The sequence below is a fragment of the Sceloporus undulatus genome, chromosome 2 (genome assembly GCF_019175285.1).
Source record: "Sceloporus undulatus isolate JIND9_A2432 ecotype Alabama chromosome 2, SceUnd_v1.1, whole genome shotgun sequence".
Classification (NCBI taxonomy): Eukaryota; Metazoa; Chordata; class Lepidosauria; order Squamata; family Phrynosomatidae; genus Sceloporus; species Sceloporus undulatus.
In genome coordinates this window covers 166,369,602-166,392,917 of record NC_056523.1, presented here as the reverse complement: position 1 = coordinate 166,392,917, position 23,316 = coordinate 166,369,602, and the positions used below count along the sequence as shown (strand labels likewise).

The window sequence follows — 23,316 nt, the reverse complement described above, 5'->3', positions numbered from 1 at the left end:
TCAGGCTAGCCCCGATGGAACTGGGCCAGCCTACTCTCTCCCTTACAAGCCGAAAGATGACAGTTATGGAGGGAGGGGCCTCTTTCTTCAGGCTAGCCCCGATGGAACTGGGCCAGCCTACTCTCTCCCTTACAGGCCGAAAGATGACAGTTAGGGAGGGAAGAGCCTCTTTCTTCAGGCTAGCCCCTGATGGAACTGGGCCAGCCTACTCTCTCCCTCAGAGGCCGAAAGATGACAGTTAGGGAGGGAGGAGCCTCTTTCTTCAGGCTAGCCCTTGATGGAACTGGGCCAGACTACTCTCTCCCTCAGAGGCCGAACGATGACAGTTAGGGAGGGAGGAGCCTCTGTCTTCAGGCCAGCCCCGATGGAACTGGGCCAGCCTACTCTCTCCCTCAGAGGCCGAACGATGACAGTTAGGGAGGGAGGAGCCTCTTTCTTCAGGCCAGCCCCGATGGAACTGGGCCAGCCTACTCTCTCCCTCAGAGGCCGAACGATGACAGGGAGGGAGGAGCCTCTTTCTTCAGGCCAGCCCCTGATGGAACTGGACCAGCCTACTCTCTCCCTCAGAGGCCGAATGATGACAGTTAGGGAGGGAGGAGCCTCTTTCTTCAGGCCAGCCCCTTATATTCTTAATGCAGGTAGAACTCATCACTCTTCCATTTTCACACAGCAAGAGCTAGAGAGGCATCAAATACTGCAGCAGTGAAGACTCATAAACAAATAAAGAACAGGATCTAATTTGACTTGGCGTTCCATGGGAGTGCCTTTTGTGTTGCCTCTCCTCTGAAAAGGCGATTGTTGGTAGGTATGCACATGTTAATGAATACAGTGCTGTATCCGCTGTCTTTATCATGCACTTCAAGCCACATGCCAATTCATATGTTGTAATTATAGGAGAAGTAGGAGGTCGTTTGAAAAGTTAATTGATAGAAGTTGTATAACTTTGTAGCAGGATTTCAGCCAGAGGTCATTTTGTACCACTTGCGGTATGTCAGAAGTGGAAGGGGAACCCAACTGCTTCACAGTGTTTTTAAAAACACAATTTAATTCACGGACATTAACCAAGATCCACTGTAGTTTAATCCAGGGGCAGGCAAACTGTGACCTGCAGCTGCATTTGGCCTGCAGGCACTTTTTTGTACCCACTATATCCTTGCCAGTCCCCCCTCCCCCCAAAATCCCTATCACATACAGACAGCCCATGTAGTCGGGGAAGAAATCACTCAACACAAGAAACTCACTACTACTGGAGGTCTGTAGGAGTGATGGCTTGCTGAAATAGACTATTAATTCTCCCCAACAGTGCCAGACACTGGGAAACCAAAACAGTAATTCACCTCTACTTTTGTTCTTGGCTGATTTAGGAGAGAAAGTGATGTGACCTACTGCAAGGATCAACATGGATCCCCTGAAACTTCTGTAGTTGCCCACCCTTGCCTTGATCAGAGATTTTTCTAGAAGTTGAATAAAGTCTGCCTCGTGCTCCATTCTCCCCTCCTTTCATCAGAAATGTGTTTTCCATGCTGCTCTGGAAACTGATACAAAACCACTGCGTCCCACTTTAATGCTATTGGGATCCCCACATAACCCACAGCCCTGTGTCTGCTCTGAAGAAAACAATGACCTAGGACGTTATCACTCCAGCCCCTTTCACGCTGCAGTCAGGCAAGCAAAAATAAAACAGGTCAATGACATATTGATTTTGGAGCAGCCACCACTGCACTTATTCCATTCATGTTACTGGAGCTGCTGCCCCCCCCTTGCATCTTCCCATCCCACTCCAAAACCCTGGCCCCCCCCCCCCCCCCCTTATGCTTTACCCAGCATGCCTTATTTGCACAGTTCTGGAGCTTTGCGGCCCCAGTTTAAACTTTTCGAAACAATTTTTTAAAACTTTGGGGTTTCACAGCTCCAGAATTGCGTGAAAAATAGAAGGAAAAGGTTTTTAAAAAACAGCAAGGGGAGGAAGGAAAGGGGGGAGGAGGGGACCTGCCTTGAATCCCATTGTGCGAGAAAGTTGGGATATAAATGGTTTAAATAAAAGAAAAAGACAGTGACACCACGTGACTGCCAACTGCGTGAGTGCCCCAGGAATGGTTTTTCGCACTTGGAGCATTGTGCGATTGGCAGTCTGTTCAATTATATTATACATTACTTTACTTATTTCTGTTTGTTCTCTTCATGATTTGTTAAGCTTTAGATGTATTATTATAATAAACACAAAAACAAATAAGTTTTTGTAGTATTGTTAAGTACCTGTACCTGACTTTCCTAGTTAGTTTCTCAGGACAGTCACACAATCATGGCAAAGATTTTCCCACACATCGTGCTTAGCGAGGACCTATCGCAAGAAGAACCAGGAATGCTCCAGCAGCAAAATCATTCACAGGATTTCCTAGTGAAATTTGCCATGATCACATGACTGTCCTGGGAAAATACCTTGTAAAACCCCTGATTCCCCCATGTGATAAAGTCCTCAGTTTAGAGACCTTCTGTATGTACATACCCTACATCCCCCCCCCTTTTAGTCGATATCCCACCCTGACAAAGCATTACAGATGTGCAGGGACAATTTTATTGGGGGGAAATGTTATTCACAGTTGCAGAACTCTGTAGATGCATATTGGCAAAGTTGTTTAAGATATAAATGTATGTATGTATGAATGAATGAATGAATGACAGACATATACGCCTTTGAAAGCAAAGGGAGGAATGATTTCTATTTCCCCCCAAAACATTAACCTCCTCCTTCTGCACCAGCCCATCTGAAAGTGAAGGCAGGAAGAAAGGTTGCCAGACAAGTTCAGTAGAATGAAGCCACTTCCCTCTCACCCAGCCCCTATGAGGTAACCCCACAATGAAATTTGTGCGGCACAAAAACAAGACCACAAGAAAAGAAAAGAAAAGAAAATCTCTTTAAAAGGGTCTGGAGAGGAATCTAAGGCTGCACCTGCACTGCAGAGATAACACAGTTTGACACTGATTTAACTGTCATGGCTCAGTGCTATGGAATCCTGGGATTTGTACTTTGTTATAGCAACAGAGCTCTCTCTCAGAGAAGGCTACAGATATCAGAAAACTGTAACTCCCCCAAATTTCATAGCATTGAGCCATAGCAGTTAAAGAGGTGTCAAACTTTGCAGTGCAGAGGCAGCCTAAGACTGAAGGGCAGAAGAAGGCATATTTAGGCCAAGAGTAGGCAACTGCAGCAGGCCTGGGGCCCCATATTCAGCCTAGGATGGGAGCCCTTCTTGGGGCTGCATAGATTGCCCCAGTTGCCCCCTCTCAGTCCAAACCTGAATTGGCCAGAAGTCCTTTTCTGTTTGAAAAATGGATACTGTACTTTCTGAGGTTAAACAATACAATGGTGGGGAGACTGCTACCTATTTAAAATAAGAATTGCTAGCGCTGGCGGTTGGTTGGTTTTGTAGTAGAAAGGTACTTCTGTACAAAAACAGTCTAAAACTACTGTATTTTCCGGCGTATAAGACGACCCCCAACGTTTTGAATAAAAATATAGAGTTTAGGCTACCCCTCTTCCTGAGGAGCCGGAAGCTGGCCATGCACGCGCTCGCTGGCTTCAAAAGGCCTCCAGAGGCCTAAGAAGCCAGCAGCCGGCCGAGGGCGCGAGTGCTAGGCCACGGGGCTCTCTTGTTGCTGGGCTTAACCTGGTGTATAAGATGACCCCCAACTTTTGACCCAATTTTTGAAGGTCAAAAAGTTGTCTTATACACCAGAAAATACGGTACTTGGTTGACTCAACTAGAACAAACCCACTAAATCAATGGGAGTTTGGTAAGTCAGTATGTCTACACTATTAATTTATTTGATGGGTCTACTCTTGACAATACTTTGGATTTAGGCTGCAGTGTACATTGGGCATTTTTAGTCAGCTGCCTGAGGAATTTATATTTCCTCAGATATTTTGCTCATCTTACCACTTTTCTCCTCCAGACATCAGAGGGCACTAGCCGTCTGAAACTGAATATATGGAATCTTCCTTCTCCTTCAAAGCAAAGTACATACTACCTGAAGCAAGATAAATTATTTTGGTACCACAGGCAGAAAATCTCACAAGTGCCACTCCCTTTCCTTACCAGTACAAATACAGCAACTGTCAATAATTAAAAGCTACTTTTAGACTATAACTCCCAAAATCCTCTAGCCAGCACAACCAGTGTTCATTCTCACAGGGGATTCTGGGAGTTGTGATTTTTTTAAAAAAGCATCCTTTTCAAGCTCTAGTCAATTTACACAATATATTGAACATTTATTGTGTGAGTTAAGACCCCTTTTAAAAGGGGCGGTTTAAATGTGTTTTTCAAATCCACTCCAGAGTTATATAAAGAGATGCATACCTATACATGTAATTTAGTAAGAGCTCATTGTTTTTAATTGAGATTTCCAGCAGAACAGGCTGGGGGTTTTTTCGGTCCTAGCTTTCCTCAGATGACTCCAACGTACAAAGCTAAGCAGAGATTAGAAAAGTCACTTGTTTGGATTCCAGCCCCCAGAATCACCTAGCAACAGAGCTAGCCTGGTTAGGGATCCTAGGGGTATTAAACCCAAGCAAGTAAAACTGTGCTTGTTCCTCAGTGTCATGACCATGGAGAACCAATTTTTATATTCCTGGTATTTGTTCTGGTTGTTATTTAGATGTGATTCACTGCAATTTATACATATGTTTTTGCTGTGCTGTTTGGAACTAAAGTGGTTTGCAGAGAAGTCTGTGAAGCTAGCACCAAGATTTTAATGAACCACAAGAGCATTTGGATGATTGCAAACAAGAATTATATACTTCTTCTTTTGAACTACAAAAGGATTATTGATTGCATTGTTCTAGTGAGAAATAGACTATAGTTAGCTCTACATGGGCATTTCACTTGGTGTAGCTGTGGTAAGAATTAAATAAAAAATAGTTATGTTCAAAACTTGTTAAAATTTATTCCAGTTAATCCCCCCAGAACTAGGATAGGCAGAAATCACACATACTTGTTCTCCTGCTCCAACAGCTCTCCCTGCTCCAGGGTGGGCATTCCGTTGATTTAAAAAATAACTTTGGCACATACCTTCTTTGCTCTTTCTAGCTGTGATACCTCCAGTTTTTCCAACACATTCTTCACAGAAGGGGGGATTTCAATTACTGAAGATATGGTGATTTCGGGTTTCATGATTGGAGCTTTGGGTTTGGCATCAATATCACTTTCTGATTCACCTTCACTTTCACTTCCTGATTTTGATGAGGCTGACAATTCAGCATCATCCTTTTTGGGAACAGGGGATGGCAGATTTTCCCATGCTAACTTAAAGACATCCATGACTGCAGCATACAATGAGCAATGTAAATTTCCTTGCACTTTGGGCAAGCAAGTGGAGGAAGAAAGACAGGCTTAGCTTTTCCTGCTGTTAAACAGAAGAAAATCATCACCAGGATATGTGCAGATTCTGTTTGTGCGGTTGCTGCCACAGTAGCCATTCCACCGCTTCTAACCCATGACATCACTGGACAGAACACATCCATTTGCATATAAAGGTGGCCCAGGAAAAGGTAAGCTCAACATACTCAAGAATGAGTTCCATATATAATGTGTCCCAGAATACATCAGTATCATAAAAGAGTACACATGGCACCATGTTGTATATCAGGAGGAGAGAAAGTGAGCCTTCCAACTCAATAGCCACTGCCTTTCTGAACTATAATTAGAGACTAGAGTGCTGGATTCCAAGGAAACATCTTCTTTGAATTGCAAATGGACTTTGAAAATCTACCAGTGACTGCATGGCCAAAGGGGGAGGTGCCAGCCTACAGATAGACCTCCCTATCATCTGAACTAAGACCAGAAACAGAAAATACAGGCCTATGACTAACATCTTCAATTTCTTTCTCCTGTTTGCCTGATGAAGAAGCCAGTGTGACTTCGAAAGCTTGCGACATGCAATTGTGCATTTTGGTTGGTCCAATAAAGATATAATTGTTTGGCTGTTATGAGACATCAGAGTGGCATTGTAACTTTATTGGACCACTAAAATACAGACTTGACCATTCAAGTGAGTTTTCCAGTCCTCTCCATAAAGGGCTATAGAATTTGGGATACAGAGTCGGCTATGTTGCACAATATTTTTGATTCAAACTGGGACAGGAGCCATATATGAAAGGCAATAGATACTTTATTGCATGCCCAGAAGGCAGCCCTTTGTCTCTAGGAATGGAAAACCTCTATATCTTTCAAGATGAAACCTGATATCATAATAATAGCTGGATTCTCCAAACCTGCAGTCTTTGTCTTGGGACTTCTGTGTAAACACAGATTATCTAGCTAGGGTGATTTGGGGACTTTTATTCACCTGCCCCTGCATCTCAAGTTCTGTAACAACAGACCAATGAAGAGTGCTGGAGGACTTGAAAGCTTGTCTGTATTATTATTATTATTTTAATGGTCCAATAACAATATGATCCAACCCTTGTTTTTCATTCTGCTCATGGAACACACAATTGTGTTTCATTTCACCAGAAGTATTAGCTGTAGCAAGGTGTCATGAAAGGCCTTTGTACGGTCAATGGTCAATTTTTTAAACCTGATATCTGAATGTAGACATCTGAACACGGGTGGGAATCAATTCGAATTCTGTCCCCTCCTGCCTCAAATAAACTGTATCCAATTGATGCTGTGTCAAAACAGGACTAAATGCAGCTTCCCCAGGAACTAAGAAGTGGCAGAATTGGCTTTTAATAAATGAACATAATGGAACATTCAGTAGGTATAGATTACAGTCGGCCCTCAGTATCTGGACCCCACTGTGGATACCAAAATCTGATCTGCATATGCTCAAAGCTGTGTCATTCTCAGTGACAGTGAATACATGTGTCCATGCCGCCATTAGGGACAGTCCCCGTTGTCCTGTGGCGGCAAGTGCATGTGGCTGCGCTGCCATTGGGGACAATGGAACTTAATGGCAGTGCAGCTGCATGCATGCGCAACCATTGGGGACAGTTTGGGCCTGACATCCACAAATCCTTGGATTTGCAGATGGCAAGCCCGTTGATACCGAGGGCTAATTGTATTACGGTATGTATCCCACACATGCTGAAATCCACCCCCATTTTTGCCCATTACTAAAAATGCAAGAGCTCAGTGATCTTTTAATAATAATAATAATTTGTTTTATTTATATACCGCTATTCCAAAGATCATAACAGTGAACAGCAAGTAAGCTAATTAGCAAGTAAGCTAATTTGCCCCCAACAGTCTGGGTACTCATTTTAGCGACCTTGGAAGGATGCAAGCCTGAGTCGAGCTTGGGCCCTTTTGCTGGTCTTGAACTCGCAACCTTGTGGTTTTGAGTGAATGGCTGCAGTACAGGTATTTAACCACTGCGCCACCAGGGCTCCTGGCCCCAATGTATTAAGAGAATATTATTATTATATTTATTTCAATAGACACAATGAAGTGAAAAAATAGTCTCATGGAGGAAGTAACTATTACTATGGGGATTTGAGGACACTGTCACCTATCTACAAAAACCTGAATGGCCTTGGTGACTGGACGGAAAGTACTGCTGCTGAATATAAAGTTGGTAAATGTGAGATCAATGGCCATTAAGGACTTGATACTGGATGAGTGAGCCAACTTGGCTTGTATCATAGACACCTTTGTGTATGAATTTTGCTCAGTTGGGTTTTCTGTGCATCAGCATATAAGACTTGGGGATGCCTCAACCTATCTTCCAGTTTGAGTGTGTGTATATGAAGATGGGTGCTTGGGACAGAACTGAGACTCTTGGCCTACTGCATGCTCTATTCGACAATGGTCCCTGTTTTTGAAGTAGCTGGAGTCATACTGGGAGTAGAGCTGGAAGACTTCAACATCCATACTGAAACTGCCTTGGGTGTGGAATGGAGATGATCTGGTATGGAAGAACTCTGTATTTCTATGGACAGATCCTGGTTAGGTATTAGACCTACTGGGTGTAATGACCCTGCAAGGTGTCTGGGACTAGGTTGTAAGAAGGGTCAACTTCAGGGGCGATGAGTAAGGCTCATGGTCTGGGTTAGACAATGGGAGGTGTGAAAGTGTCGGCAACAGATGGAGCTGGAGAGCACTGTGGTATATGTGTGTGTAAAGCCTATGCTTATTTATTTTATTTATTTTTGGCAACCAGGGGAAAGTGCTTAGAAAATTTGTGTACTTTAAACCATCTGAGTTTTCATGTTATAACTTCATTTACCTTTTACTATGTAATGTTCTTGTTTATTTATTTATTGTTATTAAAGACTTCACTTTTTAAATGCCTGATTTATTTCTCAAGGGAGAGTGAAGGGGGAGCTCTGGTCACACATCTCCATGAACAGCACTACCAGGAGCACTGTAATTATTATTCTGTGTTCCCAGTAGCCATAAGAGAGAGGAGGAGGGTGGTGAGCCCTTAAACCAGGGGTAGGCAACCTTTTTGACCGGGGGGCCAGGTTGCTGTCCCTCAGACAACTCAGGGGGCCGAAGCCAAAAAAAAATAATTAAATATTTTTTTAAAAAACTTAAATAAATAAATAAACTGGGACAAATGTAGGACAAAAATTTAAAATGGAGGACACTTTTTTATTTAAAAAATGGAGGACACGCAAAAAAAATCTGCTGATTTTTAAAAAAATGTTAATATAAATGCATGTTTCTGAGGTTTCTGTAGACAATTGCCCCCCCTTGCCCCCCCCTGCTCCCCCTTGCCCCCTTGCCCCCACTTGCTCCCCTTGCCCCCACTTGCTCCTCCTTGCCCCTCTTGCCCCCACTTGCTCCTCCTTGTCCCCCTTGCCCCCACTTGCTCCTCCTTGTCCCCCTTGCTCCTCCTTGCCCCTCCTTGCCCCCACTTGCCCCCACTTGCTCTCCCTTGCCCCTCCTTGCCCCCACTTGCTCCTCCTTGCCCCCCTTGCCTGCTGTTTGCCCTGCGTGCCTGCGCCGGAGGCCAGAGGCCCCGGCTGCAATCTGCGGCAGGGCTGGGCTGGGGCCGGTCCCTAGGCCTCGGCGGGCCGCATGCGGCCTGTGGGCCGTAGGTTGCTGACCCCTGCCTTAAACCCAGAAGAACCTTGGAAGATTGACTCTCCAAAGAAGGGCTTGATAGCAGCACCGCTGTAGCACTGTACTGGTAAGAAGAGGCAAGACTGGGTAGATCTCAGTTGCCATCCAGATCCCTTTTTGCTGCACTGGCCCACAGGACTGATTAAGATAGTATGCAAGAAGCTGATGGATCGCAATGGTTTTCTGATGCCTATGGGAATTTTCTTGTTTGTCAAAACCCTGTGGGTCTGATAAAGTTCTGGCTGAGTTCTGGAATGGGAAAATAGTCCTTCTTACTAAAGCTGAACAGGTCCCTCAGGCTTCAAGTGGGGTTGGGGTGATTAAATCAGGAGGACATTGATTAGATTAGAACACAAATGAAAAACTCAGAATGAATCAGATTGAATACAAGAAAGAAAGAAACCATCCGAAGGGCAACTCTGTGGTGATGACAAAGATGTTGTGTGATTCCATTTCCAACTTACAGCTACCCAAAAGCAGCAAAGAAATTCTTCTGCCACCAGTGTATATTGTTTGGATAACTTTGTACTTGCTGTAATGGTGATTTTATCTGATGTACTCCCGCCTCGATCAATGGGGAGAGGCGTGAAATATAAATAAAGATATTATTATTATTATTATTATTATTATTATTATTATTATTTGTTTAGCCCCAAAGATTTTGATGTTTAAAAAGAAGTTGGTGTCTTTTTTTTGTTTTGTTTTGGTATTCACTTTACCTAGTGCTACCCAGGCTCATCCACATTATCTTTTTGTTATGTAGGGTTACAAGCTATTTTGTGTCTGTTTTTGATGGGGTCTGTTAAGTTGTTCTCATGTCTGTTTCCAAAAGTGCCTCCTGAATGTAGCAGCTTTGGTGTGTGTGTGTGTGTGTGTGTGTGTGTGTGTGTGTGTGTGTGTGTGATAGGACCATGGATTCCACCCATCCTGACTGCTTCCTCCTAATCTCTTCTTCCTTGTCTCATCCCCATCTCTTCATCCTCCCCCCCCCCCTTTCATTCTGACTTCTGCACTCCCTATTGGGAAACTACAGTTTTGTTTTGCTTTTTCAATAAAATTCAGGTGCTCAGCTGCAAGAGATATTAATTCAATTTTTTTCAAGTGTTTACCACTAGTACAATATACAGAAAAAAGATGGTGTGGGGAGGAAATTGTTTTTTGTAGATAGGAAATTAGAAATTCTCAAATGGAGTATAAAAGCATGAAATAATGGCCACATCCCATGTCATTGTGTACACAGAAGGCCCTGCCCAAAGAAAAAACAAAATAAGCTGCAACATAGTGTTCATACACAGATTTGAAATTTAGCAATAGCACTTACATTTACATACCGTTTTTTAGTGCTACGCACTCTTTAAGCAGTTTACAATGTGTTAGCCAATTGCACCCAACAAGCTGGGTGCTCATTTTGCCGACCTATAAAAGGATGGAAGTCAGTGTGGAGCTCTGCAAAATAGAACTCACAATGTTTTGGCAGCATTACCAGCACTTTACCCCTTCACCAGGGCTCTTTAAAATGTAACAGGATTTTTTTAAAAAAAGTGTTGGATTCAATTAAAGAATAAAAGGTTTCAGTAGCTGACAGGAATTACTGGAAAATACATTTGGAGGGAAAAAAACATTATTTAAAATAAAAGCAGTAACTAAAAATGGCCATGTCTGACCAGTCTAGATGAGCTCATTGGCTGGGTATAGTGTTTCCATATCCAGTGTAGCCTAGTGAACATTGAAGATGATCTCATTGCCTTTTTCTCAATCTGGTCACGGGCTGAGACCGGGCTGGGAAGATACACTACAATTTTAAAAACTTTTAAATAATCTTGTGATCATTTATTACATTTCTTTACATTTTTCTGTTTTCACTTTTCTTTGGTTTATTGCTGTACTTCATATTTGCTCCTTTACAAATGTTTGTATTATTCACAATCAGTGACTCTCCCTCCATGCCATCTTTCCTGTTATTCAAACTAGACCTTTAATAACTTTCTACTAGTGTTATTAGTAATCCATTATAGTCAAACAGAAAACTTCCAGATTCTTCATTAACTTGAGAAACCACCCCTCAGTTGGCAGATCATTTACCTTGCTTGGCCTGAGTTTGATTTGTACTTGAAGCTTTTACATTTGGCAAACAATGCACCAAAGCAGAGATCTGTTTTATTCCATCATGTCATGTAGTAATTTGTCTTCTAACAAGTAGTTTTCTTTGTTATCTCCCCATGCTGCAGCAGGGCCGGCTCTGATGCCCTGTATAAAATCTTGAAAACTTTCTTTAAGCCCCACACACCAATCTAAAAACTGTTGGTTTTGGTGGTGGTGATGGCGGTGTGTGCCTTCAAGTCATTTCTGATTTATGGCAACTCTATCACAAGGTTTTCTTGGCAAGATTTGTTCAGAGGAGGTTTCCCTTTGCCTTCCTCTGAGGCTAAGCATGACTCGCTTGAGTCACCCTCAAGGCCTCCATGGCATAGCATGGATTTGAACCCATTTTCTGGAGTGATAGTCCAACACTCAAACCATTTCTGATTTTCTGATGGAAATTATAGTTCCTCCTCCTCATTCTGAATCCTGGATATGAGAAACTTTGGCCCGTTACAAACGGGCACCCTAGTACGCGACGAGCGTGTACTAGGGTTAGAAAGGGGCGTCACTTCTAACCCTAGTACGGACCCAGTCTGTACAAAATGGAGGTGCCCTATACAGATGGGCGCCGCCATGACTATGTCACCACTGTGCCACCTTCAAACAAGGCAGCGCGGTTGTGACGTTGTCATGCCGTGCGCCCTTTCCGCGGCGCAAGAAAGAGCTCTGAAACGTAGCTCCTTCTGTGGTTTGCATCGCTGGCACAGCCTTTAGACAACTGCGCCAGGGACGCAAGGGAGAAAGGGGCCAAGCGGCCCCTTTCTCCTCCTCCCCACCGCCATCGGGTGTCCTTGGGGCATGAAGCCCCAAGGACACCCCTTTCCAGGCCGCGAGGAAGCGGCCTTTTGCCGCTTCCCCGTGGCCTGGAAAGCGGCAGATCGGGGCCTCAGAGGCTGCCGTTGTGGCAGCTGAGGCCCTAATACAGCGGGGAAAGGGCCGGTTACAGGCCGCCCCAAAGGGGCGGTCTGTAACACGTCTTTGTGATTTGAATAGTGCCTTCTGACATTTTGTCATGGTACTCTCTTGCAGTTGGTGCAAATCCTCAAGTTCTCAATCTCTTCTTAATTCTTTCCAACAAAGCAAGATGCAAAAGACTGAAAAAAAGGTTAGAATAAATGCACTCGGTATTTGCCCACACTGTAGCAGATTTTTAAGCATATTCAGCCCAGTGCCATAGTTTAGGAAGGATATTAATAAGATGGAACTGGAGGAGAGTGATGAGGAAGATAAGGGATCTGGAAACTAAACACTGTGTGGAACAGGTGAGGGAACTGGGGATATTTACCCTGGAAAAGAGAAGATTTAGAGGTGACATGATAGTTAGCTTCAAATATCTGAAGCTATCAGGTGGAAATGGAGCAAGTTTGTTTTCTGCTGCTCCAGAAGGTACAAATCAAACCAATGGATTCAAATAACGAGAAAGGAGATTCCAACTAAACTTTATGAAGAAAGACTAGTTGAGAAGGTGTAGACTCTCCTTCACTGGAGATTTCTAAACAGAGGTTAGATAGCCACTTGTCAGAGATTCTTTAGCTGTGGATTCCTCAACTGGCAGGGGGATACAATAAAATAGATGGTTCTTGGGGTACCTTTCAACTCTGTGAGTCTATGATTCCAGACCAAGACAAAACAGACAGTCCAAACAAAATCCTATCAGCTTCAAACCAAGTTACTCCCACCTCTTGCTGGAAACCTTATCTTCATAAAGGTGGGCCATCTATTACTCAGCCACTGATCATCCTTATTAATTCATTCTGATTGTTTGGCTTAGAGAGTGGGAGGAGACCAACCCAGCTGTTAACTTAGTAGGCAAGGCCAGCCAAGACCTTGATTTTATCAGTTATTCTTAAATGCTGTTCAGTAGGCTAGTTGCAACATTAATAAACTTGGAAAAATTAGGCCACTATCAAAATAAAGTATGGAAAATAATAACCAAAAATTTTTAAAATGCTAGTGCTATGGTGCTTGTACTTCTGAAATTTTCCCATTAGCCTCAAGGAATGCTCATATAGTCCCATAGGATTTCTTGCAGAGTGCAAAGCTAGCTCTCTGCCTACTTTTGAGATTCATTTCAAGCATAGAATCATGTCCTGCTACATGCACATATCTCCCATTCCCTGTCCTTTTAACTAGTGAAGAAAAGAAAGATGAATTAACTCCATCCATCATCTAGGCCATTGTAGCTCCCACTGGAACACAGCACCAGAATCCTTCTGGCTAACTTTGTGATCACCCCAGACTCTCACTCTCTCTCTGTGTAGGAGGGCTCCTGTACACAGATCTAGAGGTGGCCAGGCTTAAACTTGTCCAACAGCTTTGACCCATTCTAGCTTTCTCTTCTCAAAACCACAGACTCTCAAACTGAGGGGGTGAAATGCCCTTGAAAGGTAATTTAGACTAATATCCCCAATTTACTATACTATATTCATTTTAAACTGTTAGTCATCAGAAAAAGCATGTCATCAAAATGCATTGCTTATATCATCCACGAGCTTTACAGTATGTTAGAATAAAAGGTTTCCATTAATAAATTCTATTAGATTGCACAGGCCTATTTTCAATTAAGCAGGTTGCTACTGTGTGTATACAAGTTGTTGCACACTTGTCTAGCTGATAGGAAAAAACAACAACAGACTTTGCCTCATTCTCAGCCAAAAAAAAAAAATCATTCTCAGCATTTCAGTCAGGGACTTATCCAATAATTAGTGCAAAATAACTTCAATTGCCTTTTGGACACCAAATTACATGAAGTAGCAGCTTCAAATAGTGTCCGTCAAGATGTGCTGTGGATATGGTTTAAGGATGGAGCACAGTTAATGTCTTCATGAAGGGGGAAATATTACCTCATATAAGCAGGACTCCTGAATGCAATCTAGTTTTAAGAATCTATACCATTACAGGATTTGAAAACCATGAATTTTGATGAGCCTCTTTAACTATCCCCTTCTCTGCATACTTGTATGTATTAGTCTGTTTGTCTGGAGAAAAGCCCTATACATAGTTATTTTATACCCCTTTTCTCAGATCATGTTATTTGTGTTCCATCTTCTAGCCAAGACTATTATTGTTCTGTATATTTGTCCTCTGTTCTAGAGACGACCTCTCAGTTGCCTAGTTTCTCACCAGTACCTGTCGCTTGTAACTGAAAAATACCTATTAACTACAATCCTATCAAATGGACTTTAAGGAATCATTGTTCCATTTTCTAGAGAGATCATATCTTTGTACTGTCCAATGTAATTCTTGCATGAATATGTGCCTTCAAGTTGCCTATTGACTTAATTCCAACCCCATTAATTCCTTAGGGTTTTCTTAGGCAAATAATACTTGGAGGTGGCTTTGTCAGTTCTTTCCTCTGAAATATAGCTCACAACAATTGGTATTTATTGGTGGTCTCCCATCCAAGTACTAATAAGAGCTAACCCAGCTTAGCTTCCAACATTAGATGGGATCTGGTGCCCTTAGGTTATTTAGGCTTAGCATTGTGCAAACAGAGACAACTGCCTCAGGCAGCTGGTTTTGTGTATCATGAACAGCAGCATTGTTACTTGTTTAAGTTTCTATTATTCTATATTTACTGCCAGGGAGGGTAAAGCACTTTTGGGATTTTTCTGCCTTGTTGCCAAAAGAACGCTAGCATCTACTATGTGCACCATGATTTATAAGTGTAAGATCATTTACTCTTTCCATAGTCACCAAAATGGCCAGCACTCTACACAGCACAACTTTCCATTTCTGTAAAGAGTAGATTTTGCTAACAAAACTTTTAAAACATGTCTCATTTTAAACTGTCCATGTCTCTATAAAACCAGCTCTAGTGCTGCATAACTGTGGGACAGAATGGCTTTGCTGTTGTTAAGTCTTAGTTTATAAGGAATACCTTCCTCACCTTATTTACAATTGGCTCAGACAAAAGCCCTTATCAGACGAGTGTGGAACTGGGGGTCTTCTGCACTGGGCGGTTCGAATCACGTTATTTCGCACAATACCATCATACCTGGGAGTCCCTCCGCATGGCATGATTCAAATTGGCCAATCCGCATTCGCCGCGAAGTGCTTTCAGTGCAGAATGTTTTGTCACACCGGTGCTCAACATGAGGATTGCCGATTTGTATCAGCCCCCCTCGCACATGCTCAGTGGTGCCCTCATGGGTTGCGACCTAAACATCCGGGGTGAAAGGGGAGGTCCGTCATGACAGCCCGGTAAACAGCTGGAGAGCCAGCTCAAGCACATTAACAATCGCGATACAACGTGCTCTCTACATTCCCTCTCTGTTTCCTCTCTACATTCCTGCTTGGTTTAAGGTTACATGACCTTCCCTTGCAACAATTTAGCAATGCCGGTTCTGCGTGTGTTGTGTGAGTGTGTGTGTATGTATTCTGGGGGGGGAGGAGCAGTTCCAGCGGCTGTCAAAGAGGCTGTCAAAGAAATCGAATGCATTCTGTAGATTGGCCGCTGCCAATCAAGCTATCGTCATGGTGACGTTTGCAGGGCATCGGGGGAAGTGTCCTCCCTTTTTAAAGAGCCAGGCACAGGGGTTTCAGCGGCTGAAGCAGGGAGAGAGATGCCTCTCTCTCTCTCTCTCTCTTCTCTTTTTTAATAAACCTGTGGGCTTTTTGGGTCAGATCTGCCCCTGTCCCAGCAAGAGATGGGATTGCCATGCTTTTTTTCTTTTCTTTTAAAAGCACATTTAGCTTTCCCTTTGCTTCCCTTGCTGTATCTGCTCAGAAGACAAATCATTCTGCCTCTGGATAGAAACAGGCGCATGTGCGCATGAATCGCGGCGATCGCCGCCGTTCCAACGGCCTCCTCCTCCTCCTCCCGGCTTGAGAGGCAGCCTAGGCTGGCTCCAAGCCGGGAGAGGAGGGAGGAGGCTGCTGGAACCGCGATTCCAGCGCCCCGCGCCTCTTCCCTGCCTGGGATGCAGCCAGGGATGCCTCTCAAGCCGGGAGGAGGAGGAGGAGGAGGCCGCTGGAACCGCCCCCCCGCTTTCCCTGGAACCGGCAAGAGGAAAGACCCACCGGAAGTAAAATTGGAATCTGGGGGTCTTGCGATGGAATTCAGGACTGGGTAGTCACACCAGACCCATTCGCACTGAGATCGAACAGAGCCCCAATCCAGGATATCGCCAATCCCCTTATCAGCGCCTGGCCACACGCTCCAAAAGAGGAGCCAGAACGCATCAGTTCGGCAGCTCGCGCTTTAACGTGAGTGCGGATTGGGCCATTCGAAGTGATGGTATGATGGTATTGTGCGAAATAACGTGAATTCGAACCGCCCAGTGCAGAAGACCCCCAGTTCCACACTCGTCGGATAAGGGCTAAAGAAAGCAACCCTCAGTGTAGCTACATGGCTATCAGTTTGAATCTCGAATGCTCTTTTCTGGCTTATATATCATGTTAGAAATGACAAGACAGTTAAGTAGGCATAGCATTTTTTAAGTATCTAAAACAGTCTCTGTTCTTCGGTAAAGGAAACTTGAGAATAAACTGGTTTAATTACTTCACCTTGAAAAATAAAACTGGTTTGACTATCACAAGAATCAGCTAAAACTTTTAAAGTTCTTTATATCATCTCAGATACTTGACTAAAGTGCATCTCTTTCACATCTAGTCAGAAGAAAACTTTATTCACTTCAAAGGAAATTAATTTTGGGTGCAGCTTAGGAATATAAACATATATATGGGAGGGGCTGCAAGCTAATCCCACAGAACAGAGATTCTATTTAGGACAGCAAGGGGAGTTATAATGCTTACGGATTTATCAAAAGATCTTCCCACCAAAACGAGTTGCAAAATAGCATCTCAGGAAGGGGACAAGATTTACAAAGGAAGATACTCGGCTTTGCCCGGATATGTTTCCATACCAGAACTGAGCTTGCACACAAAACGGTTCACACACAAATCTATTTCCCCCAGGTTTACTTGGATAACAACCGAGTTGGCCTTTACTGTTATGCAAGTGAGGTTGCCACACCAGACAGAAAATTTTGTGGTGCCATTGATAAGTAATAAATTGGGTTTTTTTTTTCCTTTGTGAACCTGGAAATAGAAATCTAATAACTGAAGGGTGTGGCTTCACCATCCATTTTGCTATTTGATAAGTGTATTCCTCCTTTATAGAGTCTCCTTGACAATATACTGGTAATGTTGCTATTGAACTTTATCCTATTACACATATTAAATCCTATCCTTCGGGTTTTGCCACATTTATCTTGTAACCTGAAAATTAACAAAATAGTTAATGAAACTGCTAAATTGTTTGTTATGATTTTTATCATTTTGTTATTGCAATGGATACTGGCAGGTGATCCTGGGATTTCCCACTATGTGTGTCATAACAACTTTGCTTGGGGTGTTGTGCATCTTGACTTGGGTGACTGGAGGCATATTTGCTGTTCTGCTTCAGGCAGCAAAATTTTTGTTCTGGCTCTGATTTCACCACTCTTGACATGTTGAGGATGCATGAAGAGTTTTGAAGGGAAATAACAACTGAGAGCACCCTTTTGTATATAGCAGTGGCCGTTTACAGACTGCCAAAATAAAGCTGCTTCTGGTCTCTTTGGAGGTATGCTATTAAATGATGCATGGGTCCTAAGAGTCCTGAGGTCGCGCCAAAGCCACACTTCATTCCTAAGCACCGGATTGTAGCTTGGTGCAGCCGTTCCGGATTCTTAGGATGCATGCTCATTTAAATAGCATACTCCAAAGAGACCTGAAGCAGCTTTATTTTGGCAGTCTGTAACAGGCCAGTGATTCCCAAACCTGGGTCTTCTAGATCTTTTGGACGTCAGTCCAGAAGCCTCAGCCCCTTGGCCAAACGGTTGAGATTCTGGGAACCAAAGCCAAAACATCTGGAAGTGAGAGTCTGGAATCACTGCTATATAGCATGCTCCCATTACTTGCCAGGTGCCAATGACCACTGGGTCTAGGTGCGAAGGAGCTTCCTCCATTAGTCTCAAGCTTGAGCAGTCCATTATGGGGACGGAGCCTTTTAAAAACACCTTTCATCTTGCAGTAGAGCTGAGAGTTTATGCCGTGAGTGGTGGTTTGGCTAGAGGTGTGGGTTCCAACCAATCAGTCCATTTCTGAACCTGTATCAATCTTTCACCCAATTATTTAAAGCTGTTAGGGGCTCTATGCCCTTCATGCATGAAGACTCCTTCTGAGTGGCAATTATTAGGACTAGGGGAAGCACTTCCCCACTTAGCCTAATTAATCCCCCTCACTCTTTGCTACATAGGGGCCAGAGCTCTTGTAGTGGACATGTACAGAACTGTCCTGCAACTCTTTGTAATCTTTTAATATGAAATCCTGATTATGATATCAACAGCTAAACCATGGCTCGTTCAGACTGCAAAACTCATAGCTTCTTAATATGGATTAGGGAGAGCGGACCAACTCTATCTATCTGCCAAAGGAGCTGCTGTAACAAACCCCAGCCACACAGTTCCATTCTGACAGATGCTGCTGTGAGCAACAAATTAGAGAGAGAGAGAGAGAGAGGAGAAGAGAGAGGTAAGCCACACTGGTACTCGGTTAGGGAACATGCGTGAGGAAGGCTAGACTTCATTTACGTGTTTGTGTTTTTGGTAGTGATTGGGGGGCAACCTTCCCAGACAGAATGAACTGAACAACAGCCATCCCTAGTCTGGAGCAGGCAGGAGTCAATAGAACAAAACATCCAGAGGGACAGTTTGGAAAGGCTTTGTGTGGCATGGAGAAAATAACATCCTTTTCCTTGTCCTTGTGTTGTGTAATTAAGGTCCAAAACAGACTGCAGAAATATCCAGTTTGAGACTGCTTTAACTGCCCCTGGTTCATGTATTAGGGAATCCTGAGAATTCATAGGCCCGGTACAGATGGGCATTTTGCAGCGTCCTCCCAGCGAACTAGGGCTACATGAGGTGGGCATTTACATGCCGCCACCCCTAGTTTGCGAGGATGTCGCATCATGGTTTACTGCCGCAGTACAGGCAGTGCCATGATGGCGTGTCCACGCAGTGCCAACAGGTGGCAGAAGTGGCATCAGACGGTGCCATTTGACACTTATGGCCCACAAAAAAGAACAGCTTCTGGTAGCGCACTGTTGTCATGCTTTTGGTGGCTACGGCAACCATGTGGGGCAAAGACGGGTGGCACGCAGCGCCTGTTGTCAAGCCCCAAGGTTTATTTGTGGCACTAGATCTCTGACAAAGAAGGTGAACATCTCACAAGTGCACAGTTCCCAAGTTCCCTAGCATTGAGCCTAGGGCACTTAAAGCGGTCTCAAACTAGATTATTTCTAGAGGTGTTTTTTTGCGCAAGGGAAACCTAAAGGATGTGCAATGCTTTAGATTTACAGGGAAAAAGAGATGGCATAGAGGTGTGCAACAGTGGTGGAGGAAACCTAAGATTGCGCTGATACTTTGTTTGTATAAGGCCTGTTAAGCATCCTTGACCCACAACTATCTTTGCCAGAATACCCATAGCTCAGGAAGAACCTGGGCGGCGGGCCTGTGACAGTAACAGGTGGAAATCCCCAGTTACTTATTGGCGACTATGACCTGGGTCAACCTGTGTTGAAAGTGCAGTTGTTTTGAAGGAAGAGGAATCCTGGGTGCTCCTAACGGTCTTGGTGAAACGGCTTTGGAATGGTAACACAAGGTGCCGGGGGTGAAGGAGGGTGGAAGGCCAGAGTTCCAAGGGCCAGCCTGGTGCCATGGGTGAGCATTGGATATGAATGTGGAGGACCAGGGTTTGAATCCCAGCTCCTAAGCTACGTAAGCCCACTGGGCGACCTCAGGCAGTCACACACTCTCCTCAGCCTCAGAGAGCAAGGGGAGGGAATTGCCAAGAAGACTATGCTTTGTGCAAACCACACTGCAGAAGCAATCCAGTTTGAGACGCTGGCTCAGTGCTGAGGGAATCCTATGGAGCTGTGGCTTATTGTGGCATCAGAGCTCTCTCTGGCAGAAAAAGGCTCAATGCCTCACAAGACTACAGTTCCCCAGGATTCCCTCGCATTGAGCCGGGGCAGTTAAAGCCGTCCGTACTGACTATCCCCATTCCCTGCAGTGTGTTTTGGGCCTCCCCCCTTTGCCGGTGAGCGACCGCCGCAGGCCATGATCATCATCATCCCCATTTGCTAATCCCACAGAAAGCGCCGTCCCCCCGGGAAGAGAATGGACGGATCGGCGAAGGGAGCCTCATTTCCTCCTCCCCCGAGCGTAGGGCGAATGGTAAGCTCCTGCAACGGCCGCTGCGCGCGCCGCTCAACTGCTAGAACACGCCCTGATTTGGTGCCGGCCGGTCACTTTTTAACTTTTAACGACTGCGTGCCCGGAAGGCTTCCAGGAGCTGCCCCCGGAAGGGGAGGCGGCAGGGGCGAGGAGAGTAGGTGCGTGGTGTCAGCCAAGGGCCCGGCCCTGGTGCGGAGGGAGCGTAGCTAGCGGCAGTTGGAGAAGGGGCGGGGCAGGAGGAGGAGGAAGAGGGGCGGAGCCTTGGCCTTCGGCGGCGGCGGTGGGGAGGGGAGAGGAGGCCGCTCAGGAGGAGGACCGTCCGCGAGGGCGCCTGGGGGCCGGGAGGAGAGTCAGGGGCCGGCTGTGGGGAGGGGAGGGGAGGAGGCGAGAGGAAGCTGGAGGAGAAGATGCTGCTCTTCGTGGAGGTGAGTCTGAATGAAGAGGAGGGAAAGCGAGGAGAGAGGGGTGAGGGGAAAGCGCGCAGCATGGGCCCACGTGACTCCGCCGGCCAGCGCGAGCCTCAGGACGGCAGCCCCGCTCGCGCACAATGGAGGGGGGGGACCGGCCCCGTCCTTTTCCGGAGGGGGGGGGGGGGCTACGAGGCCGTCGCGCGCGAAGGTCCGTTCGGAAGTGTGGCGGATAAGGGAAACGTGTGGTGTAGGAGAGATGGCTTTCCCTGGCTGGGGCAAGGGAGGAGGGAGGGTGTGCAAAGGAAGGAAGGAAGGACGAGGAGGCCCCCCTCGCAAATGGCCGGGGTGGCGCGTGCGTTTCCTGAGGGAGGGAGGGAGTGCGCGCGCGCAGGACCAGGAGAGAGAGAGAGAGAGCGATTCGGAAGGAGAGGCCGGCAGAGCGCGTGGCCCCAGCGCAGCAGCAGCGCGCAATCACAAGCATGACTGACGGATGGCTCCGGTAAAGGTCCCCTCGCCGCCTCTCAAAGGAAAGGAGGAACCGAAAAGAGGGGGGTAGGGAGGGGAAGGAGAGGAACCGGGTGTGTGTGGCTGGGGTATATATATTGTGTGTGTAGTTTGTGTTGTATATAGCGTGTGTGTGTGCCAGTTTGCCCCTCTGGTGGAGGAGGAGGAGGAGGCACGGCTTGAAGACACCGCAGGGACCTTTTGTCCGAAGTGTGCTCTACATCGTAGTGCCTGGGACACGACCGAGGGGCACGTGGTGAAGGTTTACGCCGCCGTCACAGGGAGGGCTGCCCGCCCCTCCCCTCCCCCCGTGAACAGGCCAATAAGCCTGAGGGCCTCACCCTCGTCCCTTCACCTACAGGGAATGCACCCAGGCATTGGGGGGCAAAGAATGAACCGCCCTGTGGTTGTCTTTCTGTTTCTTAGGCTTTGAAGTAGATCCTAATTATATCGTGTTCTTGTTGCAGAAATGTCGACTTAAGAAAGCCGCAGCTTAGCCACTTTGCCGAGGGCTGAGAGTGCAGTAAACAGATCATGCTTTGTGAACAGCCAAGGGCCGAGTTCCGGATCCAAAGGTGAAGTGCTGCTTTGGGTGGGGCTGAGCAAATCAGATGGGCATAACCTTTAGGGATATGGTGGAAAGGGTTACTTCCTTCTCTTCCAGGAGGAAATCCTAGAGTGAAGGGTTTACATTTTCTGCTATGCTTGTGAAGGGAGAAGTTTGGGAGAGGTTGAAGCTAAGAAGTAACATATTGAGCGGGTTTTTACATTTTGCTGGCTCAAAGTGGAAAATGGGTTTACAAAATAATACTTGATTTTGTGTAACTTGAAAGTACACTGTTTGTTCCTTAGAGAATCAATGGTTTTTTAGGGACTAAATTGCACTATTTTAACTTTGAAGTAAGTTTTCATTTCAGTGGAATTTGCTGTCGGTCCAGGAATGCCTCACTTTGGAGGGCAAAGGATTGCTTTGGAATAGTGGCTCTTGACAAAAGGTGTGTAGTTTAAACTTAGTCCACTTAAATGTTACATATGCTTAACAGAGGTCTTACAATACGACTCCTTTTTGCTTTCAGTATAATTTGATATAGTAATGCATTTGTCGAGTTATTTGTGCCTTACACACTGTAGAGCAAAGTTTGGAGCCAAGCGTTTACCTAGGCTCAGGTTTTAGGTGACAGGTTGGAAAGTTTGGGAATGTCAAAGTTTCAAAAAGTAACCCTTACTGAATTTAGCGGGGCTTACTCCTAGTTAAAGTGCATACATCATGTTCAGTCTTGATGGATGACTGGCTTTTGTTAAATTGTACCTGTAAAAAAGTGGTTGAGGCAGCTATGATCTAATCAAGAAAGCTATAATCTAAAGGTGAATCAGCAGATGGAGTAGTAGCAATGAAGCCAGCAAAGTACATATATTACAGTTGTGGTTTTGTCATAAAAAACAGAAGGGGAATGAGACTAGTAGGAGATATTTAACTTCTGTTGTTTAAATTTCCTCTGTGTAGAAAAAAAAATGCGGGTTTTGGTCATGACTCATCATCTGTTACTGCTTAAAGAAATTTTTCCAAGGGTACCCCCTACAAAAGGCAAGATTAGTAAAGTACAAAAACATAACTGAAATAATGTTTCTTGAGCCACACGGAGATTAGAACACCAAGGCCGGAGGATCTTTCCTGATCTAAGTGTTGTAGCTGCTAGAAATGAGTTTCCAAAGGCATATTAGAGATACAGTGTATTTGTGTCAGCTGTTTGCTCTGCGAATCATGCAAGATATTTGGCTTATTCAAAGAGAGTTTCAGAAGTCAGTAAAATATTGTAAGAGACGGTCACGCAATCCGGAATCAGTCGGTAAGCCTTGGCAGTGAAATCCCAAGTTTATGAATGTTCCCTTCTATTAGCAAAGTAGCTTCTTGAGTTAATTCCTAGCAACCAGATGGACAACAAATTCAGACTCAGGTTGGTTTTGGAAGAG

General features: G+C 45.0%; 2 protein-coding genes across 7 annotated transcripts in view; one reads left to right on the top strand and one right to left on the bottom strand.

Moving 5' to 3' along the window:
- Window positions 1-5,318, bottom strand: part of FAM186A (family with sequence similarity 186 member A) — a 16,158-nt gene extending 10,840 nt beyond the window's left edge. The window contains exon 1 of the mRNA XM_042447583.1: window positions 5,070-5,318. Within this exon, the coding sequence (XP_042303517.1) occupies window positions 5,070-5,318 (249 nt within the window). The remainder of the gene's footprint in view (window positions 1-5,069) is intronic.
- Window positions 5,319-20,773: 15,455 nt separating this feature from the next.
- LARP4 (La ribonucleoprotein 4) overlaps window positions 20,774-23,316 on the top strand; it is a 58,124-nt gene continuing 55,581 nt past the window's right edge. For 2 of the 6 annotated variants that reach the window (XM_042448273.1, XM_042448267.1), the window contains exon 1: window positions 20,783-20,856. Coding sequence is in view for 2 of the 6 variants with exons in the window: in XM_042448278.1 (XP_042304212.1) it covers window positions 20,839-20,856 (18 nt within the window). In the remaining 4 variants the exon portion in view is untranslated. Of the gene's footprint in view, window positions 20,857-23,316 lie in introns of all 6 variants that reach the window. The other 4 variants (XM_042448278.1, XM_042448286.1, XM_042448283.1 and 1 more) reach the window with 4 other exon arrangements.